This window comes from Ranitomeya variabilis, chromosome 3 (assembly GCF_051348905.1).
Source record: "Ranitomeya variabilis isolate aRanVar5 chromosome 3, aRanVar5.hap1, whole genome shotgun sequence".
Lineage (NCBI taxonomy): Eukaryota > Metazoa > Chordata > Amphibia > Anura > Dendrobatidae > Ranitomeya > Ranitomeya variabilis.
In genome coordinates this window covers 401,343,293-401,365,334 of record NC_135234.1, presented here as the reverse complement: position 1 = coordinate 401,365,334, position 22,042 = coordinate 401,343,293, and the positions used below count along the sequence as shown (strand labels likewise).

Sequence of the window (22,042 nt, the reverse complement as noted above, 5' to 3'; positions counted from 1 at the left end):
GTTCTAACCCCAACCCTAGTTCTAACCCCAACCCTAGTTCTAACCCCAACCCTAGTTCTAACCCCAACCCTAGTTCTAACCCCAACCCTAGTTCTAACCCCAACCCTAGTTCTAACCCCAACCCTAGTTCTAACCCCAACCCTAGTTCTAACCCTAACCCTAGTTCTAACCCTAACCCTAGTTCTAACCCTAACCCTAGTTCTAACCCTAACCCTAGTTCTAACCCTAACCCTAGTTCTAACCCTAACCCTAGTTCTAACCCTAACCCTAGTTCTAACCCTAACCCTAGTTCTAACCCTAACCCTAGTTCTAACCCTAACCCTAGTTCTAACCCTAACCCTAGTTCTAACCCTAACCCTAGTTCTAACCCTAACCCTAGTTCTAACCCTAACCCTAGTTCTAACCCTAACCCTAGTTCTAACCCTAACCCTAGTTCTAACCCTAACCCTAGTTCTAACCCTAACCCTAGTTCTAACCCTAACCCTAGTTCTAACCCTAACCCTAGTTCTAACCCTAACCCTAGTTCTAACCCTAACCCTAGTTCTAACCCTAACCCTAGTTCTAACCCTAACCCTAGTTCTAACCCTAACCCTAGTTCTAACCCTAACCCTAGTTCTAACCCTAACCCTAGTTCTAACTTTAGTGGGGGGAAAAAAAAAATAAAAAATATTTTCTTTATTTTATTGTTGTCCCTACCTATGGGGGTGATAAAGGGGGGGGTTCATTTACTATTTTTTTTTTTTATTTTGATCACTGTGATAAAACCTATCACAGTGATCAAAATGTACATTGAACGAATCTGCCGGCCGTCAGATTCGGCGGGCGCACTGCGCATGCGCCCGCCATTTTGGAAGATGGCGGCGCCCAGGGAGAAGACGGATGGACACCGGGAGTCTCGGTAAGTATGAAGGGGGGGGGGGGGGGGGGGGGAGATCGGAGCACGGGGGTGGGGGGGGTGGGGGTGGATCGCAGCACGGGGGGAGCGGGCAGGAGGACGGGGGAGCGGACAGGAGGACGGAGGGGAGCGGACCACCGAACGGAGGACTGGGGAGTAGATCGGGGGCGGTGGGGTAGACCAGTATTTCCAGCCATGGCCGATGATATTGCAGCATCGGCCATGGCTGGATTGTAATATTTCACCATTTTCATAGGTGAAATATTACAAATTGCTCTGATTGGCTGTTGAACGTGCAACAGCCAATCAGAGCGATCGTAGCCACAGGGGGGGGTGGGGGGGGGGGGTGGGGGGCTGAAGCCCCTGGGCTAAAGTACCACTCCCCCTGTCCCTGCAGATCGGGTGAAAATAGAATTATTCTTACCGTTAATTCGGTTTCTTCCACGACGGCATATGGAGGTTGTCTCTTTGCCCTAATGGGGAACAGGAAACACAGAGGTTAAAAGGACCTCCCACCTCCCAGTGACTTACAACTGAGACCATAGCACTGGTTTACCTTCAAAATCCCAGAACTAATCCAGGAATATATATCGGGTGGGAAATTAGTGCCGTCGTGGAAGGTTCCTAGAAACCGAATTAACGGTAAGAATAATTCTATTTTCTCTAGTCACCTTCCACGACGGCATATGGAGGAATACCAACTAATTTTGGCACTAGGGAGGGACAACGGCCTGGAGTACTTTACGGCCGAAGGCTAAGTCCTTATTGGACAATACATCTAATCTGTAATGTTTAGAGAAGGTATGGAGTGAAGACCACGTTGCTGCTCTGCAAATCTGCTCCGGAGATGCGCCTGCTCTTTCTGCCCAGGAAACCGATGTAGATCTGGTAGAATGGGCTTTGATTCCTACTGGAGGCAATTTGTTTTGAGCTAGGTAGGCTTCCGTTATAGCTTTCTTGATCCATGTAGCGATGGTACCTTTGGCTACTTTTTTCCCTTTGTTTTGTCCTGAGAGATGGACAAATAGGTTATGATCAATTCTGAACGTACGGGTCTGGTCCAAGTACTGTAAAAGGATGCGCCGGACATCCAAGGTGTTGAATCTTCTTTCTTCCAAGTTTGCTGGATTGTGGCAAAAGGTTGGTAGGAAAATCTCTTGAGAACGATGAAAGTCAGAGATAACTTTCGGAAGAAAGGACGGATCAAGACGAAGTACAATTGAATCATCTCTTACCATAAGATAAGGTTCTCGAATAGATAAGGCCTGCAATTCACCAATCCTTCTGGCTGAAGTAATGGCTACCAAAAACACAGCTTTGTAGGCTAGGTTTTGTGGAGAACAAGAAGATAGTGGTTCAAAGGGTGGACCTGTGAGGCCTTGGAGTACTATATTGAGATCCCATGGGGGAACTATGATTTGTTTTCTAGGATTCATTCTAGTGGCTGATGTCATAAACCTTTTAATCCAGCGATGACTCGCTAAATCTTGGTCAAAAACCGAGCTAAGTGCAGAGACCTGGACCTTGAGGGTACTGGGCCTGAGACCCATTTCCAAGCCTTTTTGTAAAAAATCTAAAATGCTGGGTATATTAGGCTTGAGAGGGTCTGGAAGGTTAGGCAGACAGAATGAAGAAAACTTTTTCCAGATCTTATTGTAGATGGCGTTGGTTACCGGTTTTCTCGATTTTTGTAGAGTAGCTATGACAGGGATTGATAGTCCTTTAGCTCTTAAAACCTGGGTTTCAGCAACCACGCCGCCAAGCTCCACTTCTGAGGGTCTGGGTGGAGAATGGGACCCTGAGAAAGAAGATCGTGCTTTATCGGCAACATTACCGGTCCATCCACTTGTAGTTGGATAATTAAGTTGAACCAACTCCTTTTGGGCCACAATGGAGCTATCAGGATAGTTGGAGTCCTTTCTAGGCGTATCTTCCATTGAACCTTGGCAAGGATTGGGATTGGCGGAAAAGCGTAAGCTAGATGAAACTGCCAATCTTGGGTTAAAGCATCCAACCCCCTGGGATTGCCTCTTGGGTTCAAGGAAAAAAAGGTTTCGACTTTTGCGTTCTGGTGAGAGGCAAAGAGGTCGACGTCTGGATGACCCCATCTGTGTACCAACATGTTGAATGTTTGAGGATCCAGGCTCCACTCGCCAGGATGGATTTCCTGGCGGCTTAGGTAGTCCGCCTGAATATTTGTAGTACCCTTCAGGTGGATTGCCGTCAGGGATAGTAGGTGTTTTTCAGCCCAAGAAAAGATTCGAGCGGAGATCTTTTTTAGACTGAGGGTTCTTGTACTGCCCTGGTGCCTGATATGGGCCACCGTGGTCATGTTGTGCATGTTGTCCGAGTATATCTGTACATGTTGACCCGAAATCTGATGACTTGCCGCTAATAGGGTCTCTTCCACGGCTTTGAGCTCCCTGAAGTTTGATGATTTCTCGGTGATCGACTGGCTCCACTGGCCTTGATAGGGGACATGGTCTACTATGGCTCCCCAGCCCCTCTTGCTGGCATCTGTTTTGATCGTGGTTAGAGGGGACTGAATCCAGCATACTCCTTTCAGAAGGTTCCTGGGATTCATCCACCATGTTAAAGAGGCTTTCACTCTGCCCGGAGTGTGGATCCTCTTGGTAAGAGTGCCAGGTCGACCATCCCAATTGTCTAGAATGTGGGCTTGGAGAGTCCTTGAGTGAGCTTGAGCCCAAGCCACCGACTGTATGCAGGCTGTCATGGAGCCCAACAGCGACAATCCCTCTCGCAGAGTAGGAGACCTCATCTCTTTGAACTTCCTGATTTTTGTTACTAAGGGAAGTCTGTGATCGTCTGGGAGGAAGGACATTTGTCTTGCTGAGTCCAGCATTACTCCCAGAAATCTCCTGGTTTTTGCAGGTTGAAGCTGAGATTTTTGTAGGTTCGGAATCCAACCTAGGGATCTCAGAATCTCTAGGGTAGTAGAGACATGGGATATCAGGGTTACCTCGGTGGAAGCTACTATCAGAAGATCGTCCAGATAGGGCACTATACAAACACCCTGTTTCCGGATGAATGACACTACTTCTGCCATCACCTTGGAGAACACCCTCGGTGCTGATGAAATGCCGAAGGGAAGGACTCCAAACTGATAGTGCTCCACCCGATGACTCCCCTGTATCGCAAACATGAGATATTTTTTGTGTCTCGGGTGAATAGGGATGTGGAAATACGCATCCTTGAGGTCGATGGTAGCCATAAAGAAGTGATGTTCTATCAGAGGAATCGCAGATCTTACAGACTCCATCTTGAACTTGCGATATTTCACGTGCTGATTCAGACCCTTTAAGTTTATAATAATCCGGATGTCTCCCGAAGGTTTGGGAACCAGGAAGAGTCGGGAGTAGTGTCCCTTTCCCCATTCTGATTGTGGGACTGGGGAAATTACATTTGATCTGATAAGATCCTTGAGACCTAAGGACAATAGGCTGCGGTCCCTTGATGATGGAGGGGAAGTGACTTTTAGACCCTGAGGGGGGGGGGGGGGGAGAAATTAACTATTAACAGGCCCTCCTTGATGACATTGAGAACCCAGTGGGAGCTGGTGATATCTTCCCACTGACCCACATACTTCGAGAGTCTTCCCCCCACCGGGTCGGAGTCATTGTTTGTCCTGTTGGGACTGCTGCTGCTGCGGGACAAAAATATTTTTTCCCCTACCCTTTGCGTAGCTCCACCTGCCGGTTTTTCCTTTGCCTCTTGCTTAAGAGGGCTGAGGTTGTGGGCCACGAAAAAACCGTTTTCTAGGCTGTTTATGTTCCGGGAGCGCTTTCTTTTTGTCGGTGGCCTTATCGAGAATATCGTCTAGGGCTGGACCAAAAACAGTCTCCTTTAAAGGGTATGGCGCAGAGCTTAGCCTTAGAGGTGATATCCCCACTACATAGCTTTAGCCAGAGAGCTCTTCTGGCAGAGTTGGAAAGTACAAGGGATCTGGCGGCGACTCTTACGGACTCCAGAGAAGCGTCCGCCAAAAACCCTGTAGCTTTATGCAGAATGGGGAGGGAATCCAATATCTCGCCTCTTGAGGTACCTTGAGATATATGATTTTCTAATTTCTCAAGCCAGCAGGAGAGGGCTCTAGCCACGCAGGTGGAGGCGACGTTAGCCTTAAGGATGGAAGTAGAAGTTTCCCATGATTTCCTGAGGAGACTTTCGATTTTCCTATCCATGGGATCCTTCAATTGTGAAGAATCCTCAAAGGGGAGTGCAGTTCTTTTGGCGACTCTAGCCACCTGCACATCGAACTTGGGAATGTCCAATTTAAGATCATCCTCAAGCGGAAATCTGTGCTTCATTTCTGAATAGGTACTGAGACGCTTCTCAGGTAGTTCCCATTCCTGATTAATCATACTGACGATGTTAGTATGAACTGGGAAGCCCACTCTCTTCTCCACAGAAAGACCCCCAAACATCTGATCCTGTATGGACTGCGGTACAGGTTCCTCTTCTAGTCCCATGGTGTTACGGACAGCAGAGACCAGATCCTCAATATAGTCTGAGGAGAAAAGGTATTTCCTGACCTCAGCCTTAGGTGATACTGGATCCTCCCAGCCAACAGATGAGGCATGAGAGAGGTCCGAATCAGAGTCGGATTCCACAACCTGAATCTTCCTCTTCTTAGCCGGGGAATGAGGTTGCGGCTGCGGAGGTGGAGGTGTGAAAGCTGCCAGGGAAGATTGTACCTCCTGTTTTACTAGTGAGCGAATCTCATCCAACAGAGATGGCTGCTCAGCTCTTATTATTCTGTCAGTACATGGCTGACAGAGTTTCTTGTCCCAGTTAGGAGGAAATTTAATGGAACAGATAGGGCACTTCTTCCTATAGGCACCTTTAGGGGCAGGTTTTTCTCCCTGAAATATATAAAGGGAGAGAGGGGTGAGGACTTCTAACCCCTGATACACTCCTCCCGGATCCCATCCCTGCAAACACTCACAGAGGCAGGGGTGGCGCTGGGCTCCGCAGATACGGGGCATGAAGAACCATCCATACTGGGGAAAATAGCCTTACCTCAGTGGTGGTTCAGCAGGCTTTTATGGACGCCGTCCTAGCACCTGCTTCCAGCGATTAATCCTCCCTCCCCCTCCAGGATCCAGGTGAGGGAGCTCTGGGGTCCGACACGCCGGCCGGCGAAAACCGGAAGTACCGGCTTCTCTGTGTATGGAGAAACCGGAAGTGACGCGCGCGAGCCGCCGACGTCACTTCCGGAACGCCGAGCCGCAGCATGGAGGAGGACGACGCCGGGCAGCTCCAGGAGGAGCCCGGTCAGGGAACCCAGGCCTGCTTTGCCCTCGTGGGGGCGCGGGAAGGCCGGGAGGGGGTCCCGAGGACCTGCGAGCAGGACGACGGGAGCAGCGTAAGGAGGAGGCACGAAGCGACCGTCTGCTGCCCGGCTATACAGGCAGAGCCTGCGAAGGTACCGTAGCCGCCGGCCACTACAGCACATGGAAAACCTCTCCCTGTCCCATGGGGAACAGGAAAGACACTGGCAAGTGGGAGGTCCTTTTAACCTCTCTGTGTTTCCTGTTCCCCATTAGGGCAAAGAGACAACCTCCATATGCCGTCGTGGAAGGTGACTAGAGAAATTGGAGTTAACCCTTTCACCCGATCTGCAGGGACGCGATCATTCTGTGACACAGCATATGCGTCACAGGTCGGATTGGAACCGACTTTCATGACGCATACGCTGTGTCACAGGTCAGGAAGGGGTTAAACGTCCTTGTCAAAACCGTGGCCCGAACTCTGCTACAGTTGCAGCTGTTAGAGACAGATGCCGGCTCTGTAAAACAGCCAGTATCTGAGGTATGTGGCGGGAACTCCTTCCACACCTGCGGACTCCTTAACAGGATGTTAATTCACATCTTGGCGTGGGAAAGGGTTAAAGAGGACATGTCACTGGATTTGTTAAATTAAACCAAGTACCTCCCCCAGTTGCCGTTGTTGCACTGCTACTGCAACAGTTTTACTTTTGAGCCCTCCTTTCCAAAGTTATGCTCACCAGTAACAAAAAGCGGCTAATATGCAAGTTTTCCCTTCTAGGACACTGACCACACAGTGGAGAAAGTCTGTGGTAGACACCTTGTTGGTTCAAAGGAAAATGTGCACCTTTTATAACCAGAAGGTTTGACTGATAAGAGGGCCATGGAACAGCGGCCATTTAAATAATGGTGAGATTCCTGCAGCTATCTAAAATCAGCATTGTCGGATGAGGGAACGGTGGTGGGGAGAAAGCGACATGTCAATTGCAACAGATTCCACAAATAAAACACATAAGGTAATCACACTTGGATTAACCTCATTTAATAGATCCGTGGCATATCAAAAGGGTCAGCCTTGGATTTCTGCCATGGATTAGTGTGGAATTTTTTCACATAGAGAAATAATCTGCTGTCTGAACATACCTTTACTCAGTCTTTAATTCTATCCCAAGCTTGATGTATACATGAATGAAAGAAAGCAGAACGTCTGTAAAATATTTGGAGCGGTGGTGACAGCGCAGTACTAGTACTTATGAAAAAGTATGCACTCATAGCTTCCAACATTGGCTTTATGTGTAGGCAATTCATGTCAAACAACAGAGGCCAAATGTTTTGATACCAACATTGTTTTTTGCAAATTTCGCTGCTTTAGTGTTTTTCTATGAGACGTTTCTATGGTTACAGAAGTACAATTATAAGCTTATCAGTTTTTATATTATTTACAAATACAAGTTTATGTAAAGACTCAACATCTGCAGTGTTGTCCCTTATTTTCCAAGACTTCTGTAATTCGCCCTGGCATGTTTATGTCAGCTTCTGGGCCAAATCCAGAGCGATGCCAACCTATTCTTGTCTAATCAGTGCTGGAAATGTATCACAAGTTCAGTGTTCTTGTTTGTCCATTGCTTTTTGAAGACTGACCACACGTTTAAGATCAGAGAGGTTTCCTTGCCATGGATCCAAAATGTCAATGTTTTGTTCACCGAGCAACTTCGTTATCACTTTTGCATTGTGGCATGGTGCTCTAGAATACTGGAAAAAGAATTATTTATCACCAAATAAATCCTGCACCTTTAGAAATTGTTTTTGGAGGATGACTATGTACCACTCTATTCATGGCAGTCTTATGCAAGATTGTGAGCCCACACCATTGCATGAAAGCAGCCCCATATATGAATGGTCTCAGGAGGCTTTACTGTTGGCATGACACAGGACTCATAGTAAAGCTCACCATTTATTCTCCAGACAATCATTCTTCTAGATCTTCCAAACCAGTGGTCCAACTCCAGTCCACAGAAGCAACCAACAGATCACGTTTTTTAGGAATTCCATTGGGCGATCGCATTATCACCTAGGCAATATTAAGGAAATCCGGAAATCACGATCTGTTAGTGGCTCTTCAGGACTGGAGTTGGGGCACACTATTCTAAACTGTTTGAAGGCGGTTTGGGCAGAGCAAATAACTTAACACTAGTACTCTGCAGTCTAATCCTTGTACATCCTGCAGAATATCAGTTTCTTCTTAATGTTTTTCTTGGAGAGAAATGCTTTCTTTGCTTCCCTCCTTGACAATTCAATCAGCATGACAGAGGGACATCAATTGCCAGTTTACACTTTCTCCTGAGAAAATGAGCCCACTGAAATGGTTGAATTATACCTGCTTACATGACAACTCAGGAGAAAGGGTTAACAAGGACAAAGCAGCTGATATTCGAAGGAGGCAGGGCAGATATGCAGGGAAAATGGGTATTTTTTATTACGTTTATTTTCATGGCAAGAAATGACTTTGTATTATCTCTATATTATGAAGAGTGATCCGATGAATTGTAAAAAAATAAATAAAATGGCAAACTGCCACTATATACACTAAAGCAGTAAACTTTGTGAAAACTAAAATTTGCATTAGTCTCAAACAGTTGGCCACAACAGAGCATTGATTAAGTTCAACAGTTAAATTATTTACCGTATTTTCAGACCATAAGACGCACTTTTTCCCTTTAAATTTGGGAGGAAAGTGTGGGGTACGGCTTTATGGTCCAAATATAACATGTGGGGAGGGGGCAGCGGCTGGAGTGGGATCGCACTCGCAGGAGGCAGGAAAATGTCACCGTCCGGCACTGGGAAAACCACGTGGTCCCGATGCTTAAAGTGAATGAATATTCATTAGCCGCTTCCTCGCCCACCTGTCAGCAAATGAATATTCCTTCACTTAAACAGCGGACACACATGGTTTCCTCAGCGCAGGATTCCTGCAGTGGCTGGGGAGATCGTGTGTCCGGTGGAGGAGGGGGCAGGAGCAGGGTGACAGGAGAGATGCCGCATAGCTGACAGCACAGCCCGGGCTCCTGCTGATCTGACAGTGCTCTGGCATAGGACCTGTGCGAGGTCATGGCTGGAGCATCGCATGACAGCACAGAGCCCTCCCTCTTCACTGTCATCAGGTCCTGCAGACATGGCACTAGAAACAATGCAGCTTCCTCTTACACGACCTGTGGAGAGGCAATAAGAGGGAGGCCTCTGTGCGGTCATGTGATGCTGCAGCCCTTCATTACCTCACCACAGGTCCTGTCAGCTGTGGAGTGACTTTCAGCTTTCTAGCGTGGCTGGCTGCAGGACCTGCACTGAGCACAGCCTGTACAAGTAAGAATTAATTAAAAGTTTATTAATTACAACACAAACAAGCACTCTGCCACTCCTGTGGTGAACTATAACTCCCAGCATGCCATAGGGTCTGCAGGACATGCTGGTAGTTATAGTTCTCCCATGGGATCTTAAAGCAGCACTCCAGTTTTAGTTTTCAGTGCTGGAGTGGGGCTTTAAATATAAGCCCTGTGCCCTCCCTTCTTATACTCACCCTCCAGTGTCTTCATATAGTACTTTACAGCCACCACTCTGGTCCCGCAGCACCATCTTCTACCCGTAGCTTCCAACATAACAGACTATTATATATAATAACACTACATATAATAGTATGTTATTAAATATTTTACCACATTTTTTGCTGCAAATATTTTTTCCTCTATTTTCCACCTCTAAAACCTTTGTGCGTCTTATAGTCCGAAAAAATACGGTACTTTAATGCACACTTTCCACTACTCCTAAGTAATTTGCCAGGATCCACAGTAGGGTTCCAGCAAAGTTTCACTAGTAGTGATGAGCAAACGTGCTCTAATAAAGTGTTATTCGAGCACGCTCGGGCTCTAACAGTATCTCCGCAGTGATCGGATACTCAGCCACTGTACAACAGCTGCAGCACATGCAGGGATTGCCTAATAGTATGGATGAAATATGAAGGACAATATAGCACATCTACAGGGGGTACTACTAGAAGTAGGGAGTGATCATGAACTGTACAGGATTTAGAAAGCAAGAAATATAGCTGGCATGGAGGCCTAGGTTCATAGAATTATAACAGTAGGTTGTACCATTCCTCAATACAATAAACTGAACTTGGCGTTTTCCATGACAAAGGCATATTTCCCCTAAACAGCTTGACCTGTCAACTCTGATGGGACAATGTCAGTGTTTGAAAACTATATTACCGTTTTTTCCATAATTTATTAATAGGATTAACAGAGGAACAGTACCATAGAGTATTTAAAGGGCTCTGCATTCATATGAGAATACAAAACATTTTTAAATAGATCTTAGACTTGATATACTTAATTTCAAAATCCATGTCAGAACTGTAAAAAAAATAAAAATATGCTATTCTATGAAATGAAGCATTTCAGTGCAGTTGTGGAGTCTGTTTCCATTTTGGTGGAGTTGGTATAAAATGGACCAACTCAAACTCTTAAAATATATAATAAATTGGGTCTAGTAGCACAATGCAGGATGCGCTGTAAATGTTTTCATAGTAATTTGGGAAAGTTACGAAATGTCCTATAAATGCCTGTTCCGTTCCTGATCTAACGATCTCTACTTTTAGTGGAGATCAATCTGTGCTGCACTTGATGTCTATGCTCAGTAGTGAGGCAGTGCTGGGGAGTCAGAGCCTGAGTCCTGGAGTCGGAAGTCAGGGAAATGGAGGAGTCTGAGTCAATGGTTTGGCTTACCATCTCCACAGCCCTGATTCATATCAGGATTATGCAGATTTTCAAAGTAAATACAACAGCAACAAAGTCTAAAGCTGGCCGAACACATTAAATGGCTGTTGGCCAAACAATGCTTTGGCTGATCGTTTGGCCGACTGCCATCTCTGCTGTTTCTCCAATACACCGGGAGTCCTCCGGGTTCTCTATGAGAAAGCTGCTGACACATCTCTGCAAGTGGCTCATCTCCAGGAGAACAATGCCATCAGCAGTCCGAAGGACATGCCTGATTGACATCTTCCCCAATGATCAGTTGGCCGACACCCCCAAGCCCATCAATATCAGCAGGTTCAGCCAACATTAGTCGAATACCCAAGGCTTTGATGTACTTGTGTTTTTTGGTATAGGTCTGCATTTAAAATGAGATCACTTTCTTAGCATATACACAGCACAGACATCCCAAAGATGGTGTAAGGCGGCCTTCTTACATAGATTTATAAGTGGAAGCCCAACTGCAATAAAACCTATTAAAAAAAAAAAAAAATTGCTCCACACTGACTTTCTGGCAATCACGTGCATTAGTATGTCTATAGGGTTACAAACAAAACGGCAAAAAAAAAATTACATCTTTAAAATTGTGCTCCAGGGAAAGATGGTAATGATGTAATCTATAAGTGTTTCACATTTGTGTCAGGGCCTTTGCCCAAGTCTACAAAAAAAACAAAAAACGTCTAAGTCGAGCACCTGAGCCACTTAGTAAGAGAAGGCCAACGCAGTATAACGTGTAAAACTTTAGGCTCAGTGTGTGCTCCATCAGGTGGCCCATTTCACCTACATGTAACGGTTCCCCTGCACAGGAAACGGTTTCAGCCCTATCAGTCTCAGAACTGGTGGAGGTCTCCAAAGAGCATAATGCAAAGGCTTATCCTAATAACACTGAACTGTTTCATTACACAGGAATACACCTTCAAACACAAAGGTTTGGAAGTAGCTATGACCAACTAGGAAACCAGTAACTAGATAGGATCCTATCCTTGTCCCTAATGAACCCCCGATCATGAGGCTTTGGAAGAAACTTGTAGTTCGGAAATTAAAAAGAAAATTGAACATCTAAAAAGGTGGTAGCGTCCTATCAAGGGCATCATATTATATTCAGAAAACTATGGTATTAAATTCTGGTCGTGGTAAACACTATCAACTCAGTCCAAAAAGGGAGGTCGCAGATGACCGAGCCTTACCGCTTCATTTCCTCTAAAACCTTAAATAGCTGAATTGCATTAATAAGTGATGAGGAGCGTCTGAACAGGACTAACTGGGGCTCTACCCAAAACATTATGTGAAGCATATGAAGGGGATATATAAAGCACACTAAGGGAAACACTACGAATAGACATTGTAAAAGTCACCATCCAGCCGATAAAAAGCTTACAATTGTTTCTGCGTGGTTTATTTTAATATGCAGGAGGTCTTTATATTTGACTATATTTTAAGTTAAAATATAAATATTTTACATATGACTTTGGCTTAATGAAACCTTCTCAAACTTCAAAAATTAAGTTAAAGTTAGGATCATACTAGAGTGGGGGAGCCCTGTGTTTTTTCCCCTTTATATAGTGGGAACCAATTGGTTTCTGTTCAAGAGGACATCATTTTAAACAATGCTACTTTTTTAACCTGCGCCCTTCTTCCCCAGTAGAAGGGTCGGAGCTTGAGACAGAACTTTCAAAGAAAGTGTAAACCTAGCCAAAGTACCCAGTTTATACTAATATACAGGTGGACTGCATTGCACGGAGTAGGGGATGAATGTTCACCTTCTCCATTATTACAGAGGTTGTCATTCACAGAAACAGTGACCAAAGCTTTTGATATTTACAGGATGATGACTTATACAATGTAATAGGAGATAACTCACCATCTGCATACACACAAGAAGCATTAAAATGTAACAAAAAGCAATGCAAAATTAAATCTTTGTAAAAAAAAAATTAAATAAAAGAACATGATTTCATATAACAACATTTTTATTTTTGATTAAAAAGTGCTTTGCATGAAAGAATACATAAGGGCACCTTCACATGGGGTGGTAATAGTACAGGCGAGAGCCATCAGGCATAAACATGGAAATGTGTTGCCCACATCTCATCTGCACCATCACAACCGTGAGTGAATAAGCAGAAGGGTACAGGTTATTATAACTATAAGAACGCATTAAAGAACTTTTCAGAATTTCCTTAAAAACAGTATCAGTGCGGTGCATTCCTAGCCTTATGGTTTACATGTCCATTCAATGTTCAGAGAGACACCAAGATCAAGGATCACATTCAAGAATAATAACTTATGAATAAGTGTTGTCGTCGCTGTAAATGCTAATGTTTTCATAAATGTTAAAATAGTAATATATATATATATATATATATATATATATATATATATATATATATATATATATATATATATATATATATATATATATATATAAAATATTTGTATATTATATTGAGTCAGTAGAGGGCACTGCAGCAATAATACTTTCTAGATGCCTTCAGGAGACATTCCACATTAGGATCTATTCACATAAGCGTGTGATTTTTGCCATAAGTGGTTGCGACAACACTACCAGATCTTTCAAATGAAATAAAAAATAAAAAATAGGCTTGTGTCAAAAACTATGTATTCTGTGATTGTGTCACCAATGCAGATGTGAAAATAGAGTCCCTTTAAGGCTGTCACCCCCTTCAGCCGTTAGAAACTAAAAGAGCCACCTTGTGCAGCAGTAATGCTGCATTCTGACAAGATGGCTCTTTTAGTTATTGGTGCAGTCAAAGCAGAAATAAAGCGTTTTATAATTTCGCAAAAATACCTGTCTTTAGCCCTGGAGGCAGGTCTTAACCCCCCTGCTGCACACGCCACACTGCCGTCACTCAAGGCTTCTTTGACGACGCCCCCTCCGCGCTGTTTTCAAATCAAATCCGGCGCCTGCGCTCTTTTTTCCTGCCTGGTGCAGGCGCAGTGAGCGCTGCCCGTCTGACCTCAGATGCAGTCTCGCAGACTGCGCCTGTGCGGCCGCCCTGCTTGTGAATCTCAGCCCCGCACTGTGCATAATGCATAACACTGCGGGGCTGGGATTCACAAGCAGGGCGGCCGCACAGGTGCAGTCTGCGAGACTGCATCTGAGGAAAGACGGGCAGCGCTCACTGCGCCTGCACCAGGCAGGAAAAAAGAGCGCAGGCGCCGGATTTGATTTGAAAACAGCGCGGAGGGGGCGGCGCCGAAGAAGCCTTGAGTGACGGCAGTGTGGCGTGTGCAGCAGGGGGGTTAAGACCTGCCTCCAGGGCTAAAGACAGGTATTTTTGCGAAATTATAAAACGCTTTATTTCTGCTTTGACTGCACCAATAACTAAAAGAGCCACCTTGTCAGATTGCAGCATTACTGCTGCACAAGGTGGCTCTTAGTTTCTAACGGCTGGAGGGGGTGACAGAGTCCCTTTAATGGGCAAACTTGTTAGCTTGATCAGAAGACCAGCTCTGAGTGTAGGTTATAGGATGGGAGCAGCGGGACCAGACATGTACGTGCAGGGGATGCTTTACACTGAAGGACACCTCCTGACACGCGTGTGCCGATACACTTTACTGCTATGTCTATTTGGGTATATTTGGCGTTCGCATCAATAAATGTAAGATTTTTTTTCTTTTATTAATTTTATCTGGAATGGAATTTTTTTCTTTTTTAAAAACCTTTGAAGAACACATTACACAGATGTATAAAAGCGATTGTCCAATATGGAAAACACCCTCCACACAATAGAGCATACGACTAACATGTACGCTAGGAAACATTTCTGGCACAGCGGGACAACAAGGGAACTGCCATGCAGCAGAAAGGTTTGAAGCAGCCGGAGTTCTTAAAGAAAGTAGCTCTATCATTCTAAGGATCGGCAAGAGGTTACAAAGGCCACAAGATTATCTTAACTAGGTCTCCTATTTTATTAAGATGACTGAACTGTCATCTATTGGACATTTCTGTTTTATTTCATACAGATGGCAACAAAAATCAAACCGCGATAAATACCTTTCAACGCTATGACTTTGCTGGCGGGATTCATGATTGCATTATCAGCAGATATTGGCCGACGAATCGGATTGTTGGGGTCGTTCAGATCAATGATAACTACTTGGGCTTGCTCTCCAACCTTTTCTCTGATGCAGATGAACTTGTCAGACTCCATGGTAAGTGTACTGAAGCCAATATTAGCTGGGTTAATGCCCAGATTTTGGAGCTAAAGAAAAAAAGGATACAAAGTTATCATCGGTAATGATGCAACGTTATAACACAAGCGTAAAGAAAGAAATATACACTATTAAATTCAAGAACAACCTATAAAGATGCTACTTAAAGATCTGTTATGGAGCATTCATTTACTATTGCGCTATGCCATGTAATGCTAGGGTATTGGGCTGGCCATACACAAGCATCCCAGATGATAAATGCTTTGCTCAGGAGAGAGGTTATGTGCTCTCAATGGTGAAAGAAGGCAACCAGACACATGGCAACTTCCTATATCCTGGGAATAAGAAAAGTTGGGAGATTGGATTCAAACCACCTGACCTTCACGTCACTGATATCTGTAGGGGGAAGCGGAATACCCCCCATACACATTAGAAGGTCAACCATTCCAGACCACTTTAAAGAGGGTTTGTGGCTGTGCCCGAGTTCTTTTGAATGACATCTTTCTTCTACCACAGTGTACAGGAAAAAAAAAAAATTCCAAGTACGCTGAAATTGCAAAAAAAAAAAAAAAAAAGTACAATTCCACAATTGGGGGGGCTTTTTATTTACCATGTTCACTATATAATAAAAACGACCTTAAGGTACCGTTACACTAAACGATTTACCAACGATCACGACCAGCGATACGACCTGGCTGTGATCGTTGGTAAGTCGTTGTGTGGTCGCTGGAGAGCTGTCACACAGACAGCTCTCCAGCGACGCCGAAGTCCCCCGGGTAACCATCGGGTTACTAAGCGCAGGGCCGCGCTTAGTAACCCGATGTTTACCCTGGTTACCATTGTAAATGTAAAAACAAAAAACAAAAAAAAACACTACACACTTACATACCGATGTCTGTCACGTCCCTTGCCGTCAGCTTCCCGCACTGACTGTCAGTGCCGGCCGTAAAGCACAGCACAGCGGTGACGTCACCGCTGTGCTCTGCTTTTACTTTACGGCCGGCGCTCACAGTCAGTGCGGGAAGCTGACGGCGAGGGACGTGACAGACACCGGAATGCAAGTATGTACTGTTTTTTTTTTTACATTTACAATGGTAACCAGGGTAAACATCGGGTTACTAAGAACGGCCCTGCGTTTAGTAACCCGATGTTTACCCTGGTTACAAGCGAACACATCGCTGGATCGGTGTCTCACACACACCGATCCAGCGACGACAGCGGGTGATCCAGCGACGAAATAAAGTTCTGGACTTCTAGCTCCGACCAGCGATGTCACAGCAGGATCCTGATCGCTGCTGCGTGTCAAACACAACGATATCGCTATCCAGGACGCTGCAACGTCACGGATCGTCGTCGTTCTCGCTGGAAAGTTGCTCAGTGTGACGGTACCCTTACAATGTGATTCCACAGAACAGTAAGAGTACGTAGATGATACCGTTTTTTTATGTAAGTGGCGGGAAAAAAAATTGGAAATTCGTAAAACAATATAAATTGTTATTATTGCCATTTTCTGAGACCCGTAACGTATTCATTTTTCAGGATATGGATGGGGAGTGCTTATTATCTGCACACTGAGCTGATGTTTCTAATGACACAGTTTGGGGTGGATACGATGTTTTGATAGCCTCCACAGAAAACACAATTCTGGATTTCTATTTTTGTTTTTGTTACGCTGTTTACATATAGGATTCATTTTATAGTTTGGCATCACTTCATTTAGAAAATTCCGAGTTTCAAATATGTGTATTTTTTGTTTTTCTTTAATGGGGCAAAAAGGTGTGATTTTAAGTTGTGTTTTCTCTTTTTTTTTTTTTTTAAGTTCCCCCCACACACTGTTTTAATAGTCCCCTTAGGAGACGAAGCTGCGATCATCCAAGCTATACTTTGCCGTGATTTCTGCTATACATAGCACCATCTCTAGTGAATGCCAGTCACTGCGCCCAGCGATCACGTGACAAAGGAGCCGATGGGTAGAATCTGTGGTGCGCTTTCAGCCGGCGTGTGTGAAATTACACTGTCCGACAGTAGGATTTAATTGGTCAACAGGCGAAAGGAGCTCTGATCCACCCACAGCTGTTAAAGGCACTTGATGGCAGCCATTATGTGTGGGGACATCATCTCTGACCTACATGTACGTCAAAGGTAGTGAAGAGGTTAAAATATGTCTGATGGTGACGTTCAGAAATAATTCACACTGTGCTACACTGTGTATTTTAGTAATGCACCAGGAAAACTCCCCGGATAAATGTATCCATAGATTCCATTGTGCTGGCATAAGGTTTTCTTTTTCTATTTCCTCTGCTAAATGGAGAAGCATTTAGGGAGTGCATACCACATGGGGGCCTATGGGCAACATAGCTACCATATGCTTATTAGTGTCCTAAGTCAGAGGTATACCCCAAAAAGCCCTCCCAATATATACCTGTGCTGCGCTCTGGACACAAAGGAAAAGGTTGGGTAAATCAGAACCTACATTTGTAAAAGGGCCATAGCAATGCTCAATAGTTAAACACCTTCATTTACTTATAAAGTCCAGAAATATGTGGTGTGAATATGGAGCATGCGGCGTAGCGACACTGGCTTCCGGCCTCAATATGTAGCTATTAAATGGATGACAATATAGGATTCTCCACGCGTGTGGGATTCATGTTCTATAATAGGCAGCAGATGGCATTCTTACTGGACGCCAGGCTTATACGCCACTGTATCCAATCAACTTAGTCAAGACAGATTTACCTTAAATAATCACAAGAAAATTTAACCATCTGTTAACTGCGAGAATACGCAAAGGAGACAGACATGTCCGGTAAGTGCTGACCCTGGTGCCACGTGTGCAAGCTCCTTACAGGAGCTATTTCCCCATGTATGCACCACTAGGAAAAATAAATATTATAGGTCTTCTACAACTACTCAGCATAGATCATGACCAAACCAGGGCTAACAGGCCTCGTATGTAAAGGTGCTGCAGAAGCAGATTATAAACAAATGAAGAGAAGAAAAAAAACAAAGGAGATTTCTAACTTCAGGAATGAATACATGGGAATGTGCTGACAAGGACTGCTCCACTATTTTTCCTAAAGTTGTCAGCAGACTGAGGCAGTGTAAGGAAGGACACAGATCTGCTGAGCAGACCGCATTCTTCTAACAGGAAGTTAACCATTGTTCTCAACGGATTTCCCAATGTGTTTCACAAACCTAAACCCTCACATGCTCCTCCAACAAAAGAAGAATCCATTGCTAATGACAGTCGTAAGTGATACCTGAAAAGCATGGGATAGAGCAGGTACTTCTATGGCAGGTAGAAATGTGCAATGTTTTCACAAGGCAACGGGCAAAAACCCCTAGATAGCAGTTGTACAAACAGCCATTTACCCAATCCAAATCCCCTATTCCTCTACAACATACAAGATACTGCAGCAGACCCCCTTCACACGACGGTGGCCAGGACATTGCTGTGTAGGGAACCGGGCTGTGGAGTCTGAGGGTACAAAATGGACCGACTGCAAAAAATATGTAATACACTGGGTACAGTAGCACAATGCAGGATGTGCTGTAAATGTTTTCATAAGAATTTTGGAAAGTGATTAAATGTCCTATAAATGTCTGTTCTGTTCCTGATCTAAGGGTCTCGGCTTTTAGTGGAGATGAATCTGTGCTGCACTTTATGCACATGCTCAGTAGTGACCAGTGCTGGGAAGTCGGAATCAGGGAAATTGATTTGGAGGTTTGGCTTACCGGCTACACAGCCCTGGTAGGGAAGCATAGTAATGCCGTGTTGTTCCCAATTCGTGTGAATGCTGTGTATGTTACATGTAGAAAATACACTTGGTTTACCCCTTTAGTGCAATTTGACATAGCTCTAGGTAAGAACTGGGGTCTGCATGTGATAAGGGGGATCAGGAGCTGAACTTCTTCCAAACGTGGTAGATGTCGGTTAGATTACATATAGTCAGCAACTGTCTACCATCAGCGACCAGTGCTGAGCTCCAATCACTGCTGTAAACCATTTAGATGCTGCTGTCCATCTGACAGCATCGTTTAAAGGGCATCTGTCAGCACACAATGACTGTTCAAACAAAGTAGAGGCGCTTGGTGCACCCTTAGCATGGACAAACATTTAAAGGGAATCTGTCACCACATTGACCTATCTAAACTATTAATATGGGCATACTAGCTGCTGAAAACAGTCCTACCTTTGTGTCGCATATCAGATGCCTTGTTGCTGAGAAATCATCTTTATGTAAATGATCTCTTCCGTGCTCTGGGGAGAATGGTGCCTGGAAGATAACTCTGCCTCTAGAGCTTGTTTCACATGAAGGGGCATTCCCAGTGTGATTTGTAGTGGCCGCTCTCTGCTCTCCTGACCTCGTGGCAGAGCGGTGTGTGATTATACCTGACATCTGCAGGTTCCTCTCATCTTCAGCTTCCAGCTCACAAGCAGACAGGGCTGCAATATTGCTACAATACAGCAGAGCTCAGAGAGCTGCAAAACATGTGTCTGCAAGAAGAAAGACTAATTTCATTTCTCCTGTTCTGTTAGTTACTTGTTACACATTAGTAACTGCCCCATTAGTAACTGCCCCTTTATGTAAAACTAGATGGTGGCCCGATTCTAACGCATCGGGTATTCTAGAATATGCATGTCCACGTTGTATATTGCACAGCCCACGTAGTATACTGCCCAGCCACGTAGTATACTGCCCAGCCACGTAGTATACTGCCCAGCCACGTAGTATACTGCCCAGCCACGTAGTATACTGCCCAGCCACGTATGTCACAGGTTAAAAAAATAAAAACTAAACATATACTCACCTTCCGAGGGCCCCTTGTAGTTCTGTCGCCTGTGTGCGGTGCAGGCGGCAGCTTCCGGTCCCAGGGTGTGATGACGTCACGGTCACATGACCGTGACGTCGTGGCAGGTCCTTCTCACGCAGGACCTGTGATGACGTCGGTCACATGACCGTGACGTCATGGCAGGTCCTTGTCGCATACCATCCTTAGCACTGGAACCTGCCGCTTGCATGGATCGGTCATCGGAGCGTCGCGAGGAGCGGGAAAGGTGAGTATATAATGATTTTTTATATTTTTAACATTAGATGTTTTTACTATTGACGCTGCATATAGGCAGCATCAATAGTAAAAACTTGGTCACACAGGGTTAATAGCGGCGGTAACGGAGTGAGTTACCCGCGGCATAACGCGGTCCGTTACCGCTGGCATTAACCCTGTGTGAGCCGTGACTGCGGGGAGTATGGAGCGGGCACCGGGCACTGACTGCAGGGGAGTAGGGAGGGACTAATCCGACTGTGGCCGTCGCTGATTGGTTGCGGCAGCCATGGCAGGCAGATGGCGAGACCAATCAGCGACTTGGATTCCATGACAGACAGAGGCCGCGACCAATGAATATCCGTGACAGAAAGACAGACAGAAGGACAGACAGAAAGACGGAAGTGACCCTTAGACAATTATATAGTAGATAAGCTCTGGAGGCAGAGTTATCTTCCAAGCAGCATCCTCCCCAGAGCCTGGAAGAGCTCACTTATATAAAGTGATAGATTATCAGCAACAGCACATCAGATATGGGACACACAGGTAATAATGTCTTCAGCATTCTATAGCCTGTATGCCCATATTAATAGTTTAGATAGGTCAAATGTGGTGACAGACTCCCTTTAAGCACAATTTCTTATTTGCATGTTTTCATCCCTTTACCTCTACCCCCTGGCCTATGACAGCTCTGGCTTTATAGAGACAGAGAAGGGATAAAGAGAGAAAACAAGCAGGTGGGAAGGTGCACCGTGCACCTGTACTTGGTCCGCACAGAATGACTGTTCAAGCAGAGTCCTTTTAAATGGAGCAGTTGACAGTGCGCACGGTTGGCAGCTCCCATCAGTCCCCCAAAACGCAAGTACGATTTATCGATCAGTTAGCATAGTAGCAGTGGATTTTTACATTATATGCTGCAATACGATAGCGATTCTGCACTAAAAATGCAACAAACTGGAACAAACAGTTGTTATTGTGCAGTTTGGTGTGGCCACCCACAGTTTAAAAAAAAAAAACAACAAAAAAACACATCACAGCATTTTCACAGTGAGAAGGTACCTTAAAGACTGCAGAACAGTAATAGGAGCCCTAGGCTTAAGTTGTTATCTGGTTCAGGGGGGCAAGTTAAAGGGATGAATTTGTCAGATACGGGGACTGATCTTAGAATTTTGAAGTAATAATCCACAAAATCCTGTTTACTTCTGTTCCTTCTCTATTGGGACAAATGTAATTTGAGGCCACCATATTCTCTGACTGTAACCGATACAAACAGTGCATTACTTCTATCATTACTCCTACATTTAGTAGAACTCAGTCGGTGGACACGTCCATATTATTTATCTATGTGCACTAGCTGGATTTCCTTAGGGACTACAATTACCTTGTTTCAAAATGACTATCTATATGCGTTCAGTCAGCTTAAGGCGGCGGAGGAAACTGATGTGTCATGTAAGGTCCTGGTTTTTACAAAAAATGTATTTCACAAACAGACTAGATTAATAATCGCTTTCCTCGGAAATGTATATGGTGCAATTGGATTCTGCTGCCTCAGCACAACAGGCAGGGTCATACTTCAATGTTAAACCGATGAATACATTAAACTGAAGGACTCTTTGGAAACCACTGTCATGATTGTTCTGGAACTGGCATATGAAAGGAGTAGTATGTACACACAGAGACCATGCACCTGTATACAAAGAGCAGCAGTGACGGGTCATTGTCCTGGTACACTGCCTCGATGACTGTCGGTAAAATACAGCGGAAATGTTACAAGACAGCAGGCATTTTTAGCCATTATCAAGTCCTGAACATTTTTATTTTCCTGATTTTAC

General features: G+C 44.8%; 1 protein-coding gene across 4 annotated transcripts in view; it reads right to left on the bottom strand.

Annotated features, from left to right (window-relative positions):
• The window catches only part of CLTC (clathrin heavy chain), a 77,723-nt gene that overhangs the window by 43,175 nt on the left and 12,506 nt on the right, over nt 1–22,042 (bottom strand). For all 4 annotated transcript variants that reach the window (XM_077296190.1, XM_077296188.1, XM_077296189.1 and 1 more), the window contains exon 2: nt 15,007–15,214. In XM_077296190.1, the coding sequence (XP_077152305.1) occupies nt 15,007–15,214 (208 nt within the window). The remainder of the gene's footprint in view (nt 1–15,006; nt 15,215–22,042) is intronic.